The sequence below is a fragment of the Bison bison genome, unplaced genomic scaffold (assembly GCF_000754665.1).
Source record: "Bison bison bison isolate TAMUID 2011002044 unplaced genomic scaffold, Bison_UMD1.0 scf7180017864451, whole genome shotgun sequence".
Lineage (NCBI taxonomy): Eukaryota > Metazoa > Chordata > Mammalia > Artiodactyla > Bovidae > Bison > Bison bison.
In genome coordinates this window covers 7,208,669-7,221,384 of record NW_011495013.1, presented here as the reverse complement: position 1 = coordinate 7,221,384, position 12,716 = coordinate 7,208,669, and the positions used below count along the sequence as shown (strand labels likewise).

Below are 12,716 nucleotides of genomic sequence, written 5' to 3'. Positions count from 1 at the left end.
AGTTATGACCAACCTAGAGAGCATATTCAAAAGCAGAGACATTACTTTGTCAACAGAGGTCCATCTAGTCAAGGCTATGGTTTTTCCTGTGGTCATGTATGGATGTGAGAGTTGGACTGTGAAGAAGGCTGAGCACCGAAGAACTGATACTTTTGAACTGTGGTGTTGGAGAAGACTCTTGAGAGTCCCCTGGACTGCAAGGAGATCCAACCAGTCCATTCTGAAGGAGTTCAGCCCTGGGATTTCTTCGGAGGGAATGATGCTGAAGCCGAAACTCCAGTACTTTGGCCACCTCATGCGAAGAGTTGACTCATTGGAAAAGACTCTGATGCTGGGAGGGATTGGGGGCAGGAGGAGAAGGGGACAAGAGAGGATGAGATGGCTGGATGGCATCACTGACTCGATGGACATGAGTCTGAGTGAACTCTGGGAGTTGGTGATGGACAGGGAGGCCTGGCGTGCTGCGATTCATGTGGTCTCGAAGAGTCGGACACGACTTAGGGACTGAACTGAGGTCTTAGTTGCAGCACATGGGATCTTTCAGTTTCAGCATGTGGGATCTAGCTCCCTTGACCAGGGATTGAAGCTGGGTCCCCGGCATTGGGAGTGCAGAGTCTTAGTTACTGGACCACCAGGGAAGTCTCCAACTGTTTTTTCATAATTTACTTTCTCTTATCCTCTTAATCATCCCCATGAAGTAGATACTATTAATATCACCAATCGGTTTTTATCATAGCCCAGAGAAATTATATCACTTGCCCAGAGTCACACAGCTTGCTGGCAGTGAAGATGGGAGTCAGGTTTAAGAGGCTTGATTCCAAAATCCTTGTTTTTAGAAACCACTAAAGGCTGCCACTACATCCATCAGATTTACAAGCTTCATCATAAAGGCACTGTGCGGACATACCCAAATTGAGGGCCACCCTACAAAATCCCTAAAGAGTGCCCCTCAGAACTCTTGAAGTGAAAAGTAAAGTGAAAGCGTTAGTCACTTAGTCGTGTCCGACTCTTTGTGACCCCCTGGACTGTAACCCGCCAGGCTCCTCTGTCCATGAAATTCTCTAAGGCAAGAGTACTGGAGTGGGTAGTTATTCCTTTTTCCAGGGGATCTTCCTGACCCAGGGTTTGAACCCAGGTCTCCTGCACTGCAGGCAGATTCTTTACCATCTGAGCAGTCACCCAAAAAAGGAAAGGCCAAGAAACTCAAAATCTAGAGCCACCTAAATGATGACTTAAGTGTTACGTGGTATCCTGGACAGGGTCTGAGACCAAAAAGACCCTTGGTAAAAAGGAAGTCCCAATAAAGTCTGGATTTTAGTTATCAATGAAGTATCAATATAGGTTCATTATTTGTGACTAATGTATCTTAAGACTAATGTAAAATGTTAAGACAAGGGAAAGTGGTCAGGAGGAGCATACTGGAATGCACAGTATCTTTATAACTTTTCTGTAAGTCTAAAACCATTCTAAAATAAAATGTTAAAATGTTTATTATTAACATTCTTTTTCAGTAATCTTTTAAGGGAGTTTAAAAAATTTTAATATACATATAAGTCACCTGATGTATTGTTAAATGAAGATTTTAATTGAAACTTTAAAGAGGGGCCCAAGACTCTGCATTTCTAAGATATACCTGGGTGTTGCTGATGCTTAGTCCATGAACCAAATTTATAAGTTGAAAGGTTTTAAAACAAGAAATGGTGTCATCAAATGTATTCAGTTCAACTGCAAGAACTAAGAGTACTTGCTCTTACTTAATAAGAGTAAGGGGTTACTTCGCAGCAGTAACATTTTCAATGGGAATATCTCATAGGCAATTCTTTTGACAGAAAATCCTGAAGGCTTAACTGATTTTCATTTCAGTGAATATAAGGCCTCAGGGTTAAGTTCTGAGGAAAACTAGCCTGTATCATTATCCCCTTTAGCACTGAGAGAGAGAGAGAGAGAGGGAGGATGGTGTGTGTTTGTATGCATATGCTTGTTTTTAAGCCGAGACTTGTCTCTTGAGCACTTCCTTGATAGCTCAGTTGGTAAAGAATCCATCTGCAATGCAGGAGACCTGGGTTCAATCCCTGGGTTGGGAAGATCCTCTGGAGAAGGGAATGGCTACCCACTCTAGTATTCTGGCCTGGAGAATTCCATGGACTGTATAGTCCATGGGGTCACAAAGAGTCAGACACAACTGAACGACTTTCACTTTCACAGACAAGAGATTAAGAGCTATGAATGTATATATGGTAGAAACGTGTGGACAGGCAATGTCAACACCTCCCAGAGGTGGTGTAACACTCCTTGGTTCACAGACAGGTATCTTACCAATTACAGTTCAGTCCTGGTAGCATTTGATTCTCAGTCACTTAGCATCTTCCCTGCACAAGGGGCTACAGAAGAAAAGTACTCATTGGGCAGCACTATATATATTGAGGGACAGGGCAAGAGGTCAGCTCTCCTAGATGCTACAAAATTAAAATCCCACAAATACAAAAACTAATACAGTGTTTCCAACCATATATTTTGTGAAACATGACTGCTATAAGATACTTCCCCAAAATAGGAATTTATAGTCAGATAATTTTGGAAAAGACTAATCTCACAAATGGACATAGGGGTTTAACTCCAGTGATGTTCACTGCAGTACTGTTTACTACAGCAAATGACTGTTGATAAGCTAAACTGATGGTTGATCCGTTACATAAATTGTGGCAATTATTACACTGCGATACAGCATAACCATTAGAAAAATAAGAAGAGAATGGAAAGGCAATCATGATGAAGTCTCGAGACAAATGGTTATAAAAGTCAAAGCACACTGTGATGTCACTTTGTTTAAAAAACATATATTAATGTTTACAGGAAAAAATACTCAAAAGAAAAGCACTAAAATGTTACTAGTGGTCCAGTCAGAGTGATATGACCTCATCAGGTACAAAGAGGTGTCAGAACATCCCTGAGGTCAGAGAGATTCAAAACTAGAGGTTCTGCTGGTTGCCTTGAAGAAGCGACTGCCATGCTGTGGAGAGGTCAAAGGGCAAGGAATGATGGGCTATCTCCATGAACTCAGAACAGACCCAAGTTGACAGCCAGCAAGAAAGCAAGGGCCACAGTCCTACAACCTCAAGACTCTGACAATTCCAAAACTGGGGAACTAAGAAGAGGACCCTGAACCTCAGGTAAGATCACAGCCCCAGCCAACCCCTAGATTTCAGCCTGGTGAGAGACTCAGGGAGGACATAGCTACCTGGACCCATATTCCTGACCCACAGAAGCTATAAGACAGTATATGTTATTTGAAGCCATCAAATTTGTGGTAACTTGTTATGTGGCAATAGAAAACTAATACAGTGATAAATAACAAACCAGAGAAGTATTTGCCACATGTAGAAGAAAAGAATTATGTCAGCATTGGTATTCAAATTATTGTTTTCCAAATAATTCAAATTATTGAACAAAGGTTCAATACAAGTGCACAAATGAAAATGGACACTGGCCAGAGACAACCTAGACAGGGACATACAAGCTGAACACCAACCCTGCCTTAATAGATAAAATCCTCCTACAGATCACTAAGAATAAGAAAAACTCATTCGTAAAATAGGAAGACGTGTAAAATAGATTTTGTCAAGGAAATTCAAATGGCTAAAAACATAAAAAGTTAGTATCTCATTGCTAATCATAGAAAAATTAAGACAATGAAACGCTAACTGCATCTATAAAACTCACAAATTAAAAAGAATAGCTTCATCCCATTATGGTTGGGTATGAAAAATAGGTATTTTTCTTCTGGGTTATGAGAATGTAAATTAGCACAATGCTTTAGAGATAAATTTTGTGGGATCTATAAAAATTCTATATGTGCATACTTCTGGATCTAGCAAAACCAACTTTAGATATGTGTACAGAAATGGATATTGCATGATGAATTTTATTTTGAACATTATATCTTGTCTATCTTCTTGCCTTATACTGTAAGCTACATCAGAAACTCATGTCACATGTTAGAAGCTCACAAAATATTTGTTGAATGAATAAGTGATGTTAATTGCAAGTACTATTATAACGGGCTTCCCAGATGGCACTAGTGGTAAAGAAAGTGAAAGTCGCTCAGTTGCGTCTAGCTCTTTGTGACCCCATGGACGATATAATTCAGTCCATGGAATTCTCCAGGCCAGAATATTGGAGTGGGTAGCCTTTCCTTTCTCCAGGGGATCTTCCCAATCCAGGGATCGAACCCTTTTTCTGTATTGCAGGTGGATAATTACCAACTGAGTGCACCTGCCTGCCAATGCAGGAGACATAAAAGACACAGGTTCAGTCCTTGGGTTGGGAAGATCCCCTGGAGGAGGGCATGGCAACCCACATGAGTACTCTTGCCTGGAGAATCCCATGGACAGAGGAGCCTGGAGGGCTACAGTCCATGGGATCACAAAGAGTCAGACACAACTGCATAGACTTACACACACACACACACAGCTATAATAGCAAACTAAGCTTGATCACGTACAATGCGATACTATAAATTTCATGTTAACTCATGAACTGACTTAGAAAAAAGCCCATGAGATATTGAGGAATAAAAAAAGCAAATTCCAAAATAATATTATTACTTAACTTACAAAAGAAATGTGCAAACATTTATTTTCACATATATAAGAACATACATAAAGAAATGGATGGTTATATATTCAAATTATTAACAGTGGTTCACCTCTAGGTTAATCTGTTTTGGACACTTCTCAGAATTATTTTTATAAGAGTATATTTACTTTTGTAAATAATAAAATGAATGAAGTTTAATTCTTAAAAGAAAACTTGCAATTTATATATTTACTTCCTCTTATCTACTTATCTTATTTCTTCTTAAAATAGGTATTCTTAGCCAGGGACCAACGGTTACTTATGGGCTGAGTGATGGGGTAAGGGAAGACTGTCGTCTCTTTGGAATTATTAAAAAAAATTTTTTTTAAAGGGATATGGTCCATAGGAAGAAGGGAATGGCAACCCACTCCAGTATTCTTGCCTGGAGAATCCCATGGACAGAGGAGCCTGGCAGGCTACAGTCCATGGGGTCACAAAGAGTTGGACACAACTGAGTGACTAATACACAAATGGTCCATAGAGTTTCATGAGATTCTCAAAAATATCTATAATGCAGTATCACTGACACCATATCTAACCCCAAACCTTCTACAATTGCTAGCAATTTCCTTTCCTTTCAGAGAAACCATGGTCAAAAAAAAAAAAAAAAAAATCACGGAGGCAGAGCCTTGACTTTAACCCACCAACTCTCGACTAACTTTTGACCTACTAACTTCTAAAGAGACAACAATGAAACTCCATGAGCACCTGGACGAATTAAGTACACAATGATTAAATTTCGAACTTCTGTGCCAGAATTACCGAACTGTTAAGTGGATGCAAAAAAGACAAACCTCAAGGGTGATTTTCACAGAAACTCAACACTCACCATTTTCTTCATGGCAGTAATCAAAGCCTGCCACACTACATCTTCGAAAAACCATCTTATTCTCAGTGAGGGTTCCTGTTTTATCAGAAAAGAGGTACTGAATCTGTCCAAGATCCTCAGTGATGTTCAGGGCTCGGCACTGAACAGTAGAACCCATTTTCTCATTGTAGAAATCCACATCACTTTGAATAAAATATATCTGTCCAAGCTTCACAATTTCAATGGAAACATAGAGAGAAATGGGAATCAAGACCTAAGAAGAACCAAACAATTTAAAAACGTTAAAGGGAGAAAAGAAAGGATGAAAAGCCATACAGAGCTAGATAAGTAGGAAAGATTTTAAAATTGTATGATGAGCTCAATAGAAATTACCTGTAACAAAATGATCATGGTCCAAAACATATAGAAACCTGCCAACACTGGTGATAAGCTATGTCCATCTGGCTCAGGGATATTAAAAAAGGGTATGTTTCCATATCTGCTCAACCAGATTCCATGACCTTTCAAAAGATGCACAGACATCAAAAGGATGCTATGTATATGTTATGCAAATATAAAACTTTATTTCTAAAGAGAGAGAGATGACAGTATTTATTTTGGTCGAACACCAGCTATTTGAGAAACAAATTCAAATTCAAAAGACTACATGTTCTCCTGCCTCTCTCTCTCTTTACATCTCTTCCCAGGTCCCTTTATTACTGTGGCCACATGTAATCAATATTAATGCTTTTGAGATGAAGATGTGAAGAAAATAATTATTGGCCAATAACCACCCCCACTTACTGGAGTCAAACTTAAATTCATAAATATCATTTTGAAAATATAATACTTTAAAATGAATATCTTGAGGGAAAGATGTCAGCAAATAATCAAATTCTACCTACCCAATGCACCAGTTAAACACATTACAACCAAAAGTAGGACACACCAGAGGACATCTGTATTTGCTCTTCTTTCTAATTTGCTGCGCTTGTATCTTGGTCCGCTGTTGTTCAGCATTGCTTTGGTTTCATGGCCTACATGGGTAACAAAATATTCAGAAAATGTGGAAATTAAAGCCAAGTAGCAAATATCGTATTTTAAAGTCTCTCTGGCAGACAGTTTAATGAAAAGTAGTTATGTAATACACTTTGTTAAATTTAGTTTCCATTTGTGATCCATTTAGAAAAACAGAGACCAATGATTAAGATTATCAAGACAAAATTTCCTTTCTGCTGCTAGAGATTGTATTTGAATAAGTGGAAAATGTTAACTTGCAGAAAAGCACAGAGGAGACGATGGTCAAAAGTCAGAAGGGTAACCAACCTGCATAAACCACAATGCCCATGACAGCCTCTGTGTTTCTAATGGTGCATCCTCTAAGCAATAAATTCTCTTTACTGAGACCCACGCGTTCTTTGTTGGAATGTTCTCTATAAAAAAGACAGCATATAGATTTATTTTTAAATAGCAAAAATGGGAATGGAAAAATAAACACTATGAATTTTGAGTTTTCTTGATTGAGTATAAAGTTAAGCAGTTCACAGGAAAAGTTTCAAATCTGGATGTACTTGATCTAGTTATTTCCCACTTTGGGAAAAAAGACACAACTGGTTTCTAACACTGTTTTCTATCATTCATTGTTTACTAACTATTAGTACTACAAAAACTAAAAGATAATCCAAATAAGAAAACTATTTTCTGTAGTAGAAACTGTATTTGGGAGTAACTTAATAGCTGATGAGGGAAAAGTTCTTAATGGAATTAGAAATTTACTATCTCGGCCCTGGTGAAATCAAGGATTATTCTTGGGCAATAATAGTAAGTGGCTACTAAAATCATTAGGTAGAAGGCTGGTGGGGAACTTTATAATGAAAGGGTAAGGCTAACAATACCAATCTTAACATAACTACAGGACATCAAGGCCTCCGGAAGTTTAGGGACAGAAACTGCTCACCCCCCTGGGAATCTAATCAAGCTTCTATGAGAATGAATCACACAGGGGTCTGTGGCATCAGGGGATCTGTGAAGCCTTTGAAACTGTATACAGTATTTCCCTGTGTGCGTCTATGTATGTACATTCATATACATCTGCCATTTTCTAGACAGTATTTCTTTCATCAGATTCTAAATGTCTGTGAAGAGTTTTCAGGAAACAAGGCCAGAAAAACATGTTAACCATCACCCAAGGATGAAGTTGGCCAAATCTATGAAATCTGCAGGGGTAACTTCTGCAGGCAAAATGATCTGGTCTATTTAACAAGTGTCATGTGAAGGGATGGGGGGAGGGGAGCAGAAGTGGTGGAAGAGGGAATGGGAGGGGAAATTTAGAGACATATCAACTAAATGCAACATGTACACCTTTGTTTTGATCCTGGTTAGAATATATTAACTATAAAAAAATTTTGAGATAATTGGAGAAATTTAAACAAAGAGATATTACTTTGCCAACAAAGGTCGGTCTAGTCAAGGCTATGGTTTTTCCAGTGGCCATGTATGGATGTGAGAGTTGGACTGTGAAGAAAGCTGAGCGCCAAAGAATTGATGCTTTTGAACTGTGGTATTGGAGAAGACTCTTTAGAGTCCCTTGGACTGCAAAGAGATCCAACCAGTCCATCCTAAAGGAGATCAGTCCTGTGTGTTCATTGGAAGGACTGATGCTAAAGCTGAAACTCCAATACTTTGGCCACCTCATGCGAAGAGTTGACTCACTGGAAAAGACCCTGATGCTGGGAGGGACTGGGGGCAGGAGGAGAAGGGGATGACAGAGGATGAGATGGCTGGATGGCATCACCGACTCGATGCCCATGAGTTTGAGTGAACTCTGGAAGTTGGTGATGGACAGGGAGGCCTGCTGCTGCTAAGTCACTTCAGTCGTGTCTGACTCTGTGTGACCCCAGGGATGGCAGCCACCAGGCTCCCCCATCCCTGGGATTCTCCAGGCAAGAACACTGGAGTGGGTTGCCATTTCCTTCTCCAATGCATGAAAGTGAAAAGTGAAAGTGAAGTCGCTCAGTCGTGTCCGACTCTTAGCGACCGCATGGACTGCAACGTACCAGGCTCCTCCATCCATGGGATTTTCCAGGCAAAGTACTGGAGTGTGGTGCCATTGCCTGGCGTGCTGCAATTCATGGGGTCGCAAAGAGTCAGACACGACTGAACAAGTGAACTGACTGAAACAAAGACTAGGTATTAGATACTACCAAGAAATTGTTCTTAATTTACTTAAATGTTATAGTGATGCTATGACTATTTTTCTATAAAGCTTTTTTCTGTTGTATATTCATACTCCAGTATTTACAGTGAAATGATGTGATGTAGGGGCATATAGAGAAGGAAGTGGGAGGATAATTGAAACAAAGTTGGCAAAGTATAAAATAGCTAAAACTGGGTGAGGGCCCATGGTGTTCATTACACTTTATATACAGGGAAATTGTCATTATATCTGCTATCCATGCTATCTTGCAAGGAAAAGAAAAAAGAAAGCTCTTCAAGAGAAGTTTGAAGAGCTTTCCTACTCTTCAAATGAGGAGGAAAACAGACAAATCTGCTTTGTCATTTTACTCCTCTAACTTGCAAAGTATTTTCTTTTAAGAGGTATGTGTTTACATTCCTTCATATATATGGGTTTATGCACAAAGAGAGACCCATGGGGTCATAGTCAGAACCAGCAGTGTCCTTGGGTTTAACCTAATTCTATCAATACTTCCTGGATTTACAGATGAGGAAATTAATCCCAATATTTACATTCCCATGTAGCATTCTCAGGCATGTATCCCAGGCTTGATTAGGCTCCACAACAACATAGCATTTATTATTCCTAAAACATTTACAGGAACAGATATAATATACAAAAGCATCAGTTACAAAATTTCTTAGTGTATTAAAATTTTGGAGGATCCTCATTTTTCACCCTTACATCACTCTAGTTTACCACCTTTACATTAAAGCCCGACTTTTATTTTGATTGTACTGGCTCCAAACTCTAAACATCCTGCACTCGATGAGTGTGTATTTGGCACGTATGATATGGGACCTTCAGATTCTGTGCAAGACATGGACTGTCTGATTACAGCCTTCATCCATTCAAGATGTACCATATGCCCAGCACACCCACCTGAATGCCGAGAACAGAAAAACAAACTTAGATAGTCTTGGCCTCTGTGGTTTAACATGAGATGATTCATATAGAAACGTCTAAGTATAATAACAATAATATAGTTATTATGATAGAAATCTGATATTCAGCATACAACTTGGGCACAAATAGGGAAAAGTCAGTGCTTCCTGAGAGTAAGATGATCATAGAAGCCATCAATAATATAGAGAGTGAGCCTGAACATCTCAATTTCTGTTAATTTTAGAAAATAGGCCACACAGCAGGAAAAATGTAAGGATCTAGTTCAGCAGATAAAAACTATTTCACAAAAAATTACTGTATCCACCTGGGCTGACTCTACTAAATATGCATGCTCTGACTCAGATTCTGTGCAGAGTACTATATTCCAGACCACACAGAAAGAGACTAAAGTTCTGTTCTTTTCTGTCCAGAATTGTGCCAGAATCTAGTCTGAGCTTGTCAGGGGAGTCAGCGTTCCCAGTGAGGGGCTGTACAAACTGGACTCTAAGGTATTTTTTGACCCAGACCTCAGGTGTTGAAGTACAGGTCATAAAAAATGACAACCTCTAAATCTTCCAATTACAACAGGAAATGTATAAATAGTCAGCAGTTGAGAAAATAATACTAGAAATGATTCTTCTTAAACTTACGAGCATGTTTCTGATGGCAGGAGAATCTGCTAACTCCCCTTCATCATCTCGCCTCTCTATGATCTTCTATATAGCTCACCGACCTTCCAAACATACTTAAACCACTTAGGACTCCACAAAGGCACTGTGGTCTCAGGCCCCTGTGTTATAACCTGTATTGGTTCCTCAACCGAGAACGTCAGTAATTCTCTGTATTTAGTTGTATTTAGTTGTCTGCCTAGTATCTTATTTTTGATGGTTTAAGTCTGGCATTATCTCTTTATCTGGACTAAATCCTTTCCCTTTTCCCACTGCATAGCTTCCTGTCCCTGCACCAACATCCATCTGTATCAGATGCTACTTAAAGATGCTACCATTATGTTCTAAACTTCCATTTTGACAATTCTCTAAAATTTTAAACAATTTGATTGAAGAATAACAAGAATCATACAGTAAATACATATACTGTACACATTTAAAGTGCAAAATTTGATGTTTTGACATGTTTCCTTTGTGAAAACATAACTACAATTAGAAAAATGAACAAATCCATTGCTTCCTAAGGTTTCCTTATGTGTTTCTGTAATCTTTTCTTCCTCTCCTCCCTCTCCCAGGCACCCACTATCTGCTTGCTATCACTATGAGTTAGCTTTCTTTTTTGAGAAATTATATAAATCAAATCATATAGTATATATTCTTTTTTGTCTGGCTTCTTCCACTCAACATTATTTTGAGATGCATCCATGTTGCTGCATATATCACTAGTGAATTCCTCTTCACTGCAGAGTCGTATTCATTGTATGGCTCTATCATTTGTTTATCCATTTACCAGTTGATGGAATATTTGGGACTATTACAAATAAAGCAGCTCTGAACATTAGTGTCCAGGTTAGTATACGGATAAATGTTTTCCCTTGAGTAACTACTTAGGAGTAGAATAACCAGATCATAAAGTAGGTGTGTATTTAATTTTTTAAGGAAATTTCCAAACTATTTTCTAAAGTGATCGTGCTTTTTCCATTCCCACCAGCAGTATATGCAAATTCTAGTTTCTCTACATTCTTGTGAAAAGTTAGTATAGTCAGTCCTTTTAATTGAGGAGTTACATTCCTAAGGCTTTAACTTGCATCTTTTCACGCAGATATCTAAAGTTCATGTATTGTCTTTGGTGAAGTGTCCAATATTTTCGATCATTTAAAAACTGTACTGTTCATTTGCTTATTGAACAATAAGCAAATAATAAAGATTTTATTTAATAATAAAGACATATATTCTGAACACAAGTCCTACATGAGATATACACACTGCAAGCTATTTTCTTCCAGTTTGAATGAAAACTTACGTTTTCATTCATTTAGCAGTGTCATTTGAAAAGAATAAGTTTCTAATACTGACAAAGTTATTTAATTATTTTTGTCCTTTTATGAACTGCACTTTTGGAGTTATATCTAAGAAATCTTTGACTAACACAAGATACCAAATATTTCCCCTATGTTCTCTTCTAGGAGTATTATAATTTCAGGTTTACACTGAAGTACAGGATCCATTTTTAGTTAATCTTGGTGATTAATCTTGGTGGTGAGAGGTCTGTGTTGAAGTTTATTTTTTTTAATATGGATGTGTAATTGTTGCAGCATTTGTTGAAACAACTAACCTTTCTCCACTAAACCGCTTTTTCATCTTTGTAAAAATCCTGCTGCCCATAAATGTCTGGACCAATTTCTGGACTCTAATCTACTCCATTGACCTACTGGGTCTATCATTATGTCAAAAACAAAATTTGGTGGTCTTAGCTCTCCACGTCTGTTCTTCTTTTTCAAAGTTGTTTTAGTTAGATGATTCTATCTCCATATAAATTTTTAGAATAAACTTGCCAGTTTCCAAAAATGAAATTTAAAAAAGGATGGGGGTGGGCTTCTTGGATAGCTCAGTTGGTAAAGAACTGCCTGCAATGCAGGAGACCCCGGTTTGATTCCCGAGTCAGGGAGACCCCCTGGAGAGGGATAGGCTATCCACTCCAGAATTCTTAGGCTTCCCATGTGTCTCAGCTGGTAAAGAATCCACCTGCAATGTGGGAGACCTAGGTTCGATCCCTGGGTTGGGAAGATCCCCTGGAAAAGGGAATGGCTACAACTCCAGTATTCTGGACAGGAGAATTCCATGGAGTATATAGTCCATGGGGTAGCAAAGAATCAGACATGACTGAGCAGCTTTCACTTTCAAAAATAAAAAACTTTGTTGGAATTTCAATTGGGATTACACTGAATCTACAGATCAATTTTGGGAGAAAAACTGACAACACTGAGTTTTAATGCATGAACAACAAATATCTCTCCATTTAGTTACATCTTTAGTTTATCTCAACCATGTTCAGTGGTTTTCAATATGTAGGTCTTTCATATCTTTTGTCTGGTTTATTCTTAAGTATTTTTTCTGATGCTATTGTAAATTGATTTTTTAAAAAGTTTTGATATCTGAATGTTCTTTGGTATGTACATAAATACATTAATATTTTTATATTGAT

General features: G+C 38.3%; 1 protein-coding gene across 9 annotated transcripts in view; it reads right to left on the bottom strand.

Annotated features, from left to right (window-relative positions):
- ATP10D (ATPase, class V, type 10D) overlaps window positions 1-12,716 on the bottom strand; it is a 134,301-nt gene that overhangs the window by 61,711 nt on the left and 59,874 nt on the right. For all 9 annotated transcript variants that reach the window (XM_010858869.1, XM_010858870.1, XM_010858867.1 and 6 more), the window contains 4 exons: window positions 6,770-6,876; window positions 6,349-6,480; window positions 5,837-5,964; window positions 5,465-5,717 (listed from right to left, as the gene is read on the bottom strand). In XM_010858869.1, coding sequence (XP_010857171.1) covers window positions 5,465-5,717; window positions 5,837-5,964; window positions 6,349-6,480; window positions 6,770-6,876 — 620 coding nt within the window. The remainder of the gene's footprint in view (window positions 1-5,464; window positions 5,718-5,836; window positions 5,965-6,348; window positions 6,481-6,769; window positions 6,877-12,716) is intronic.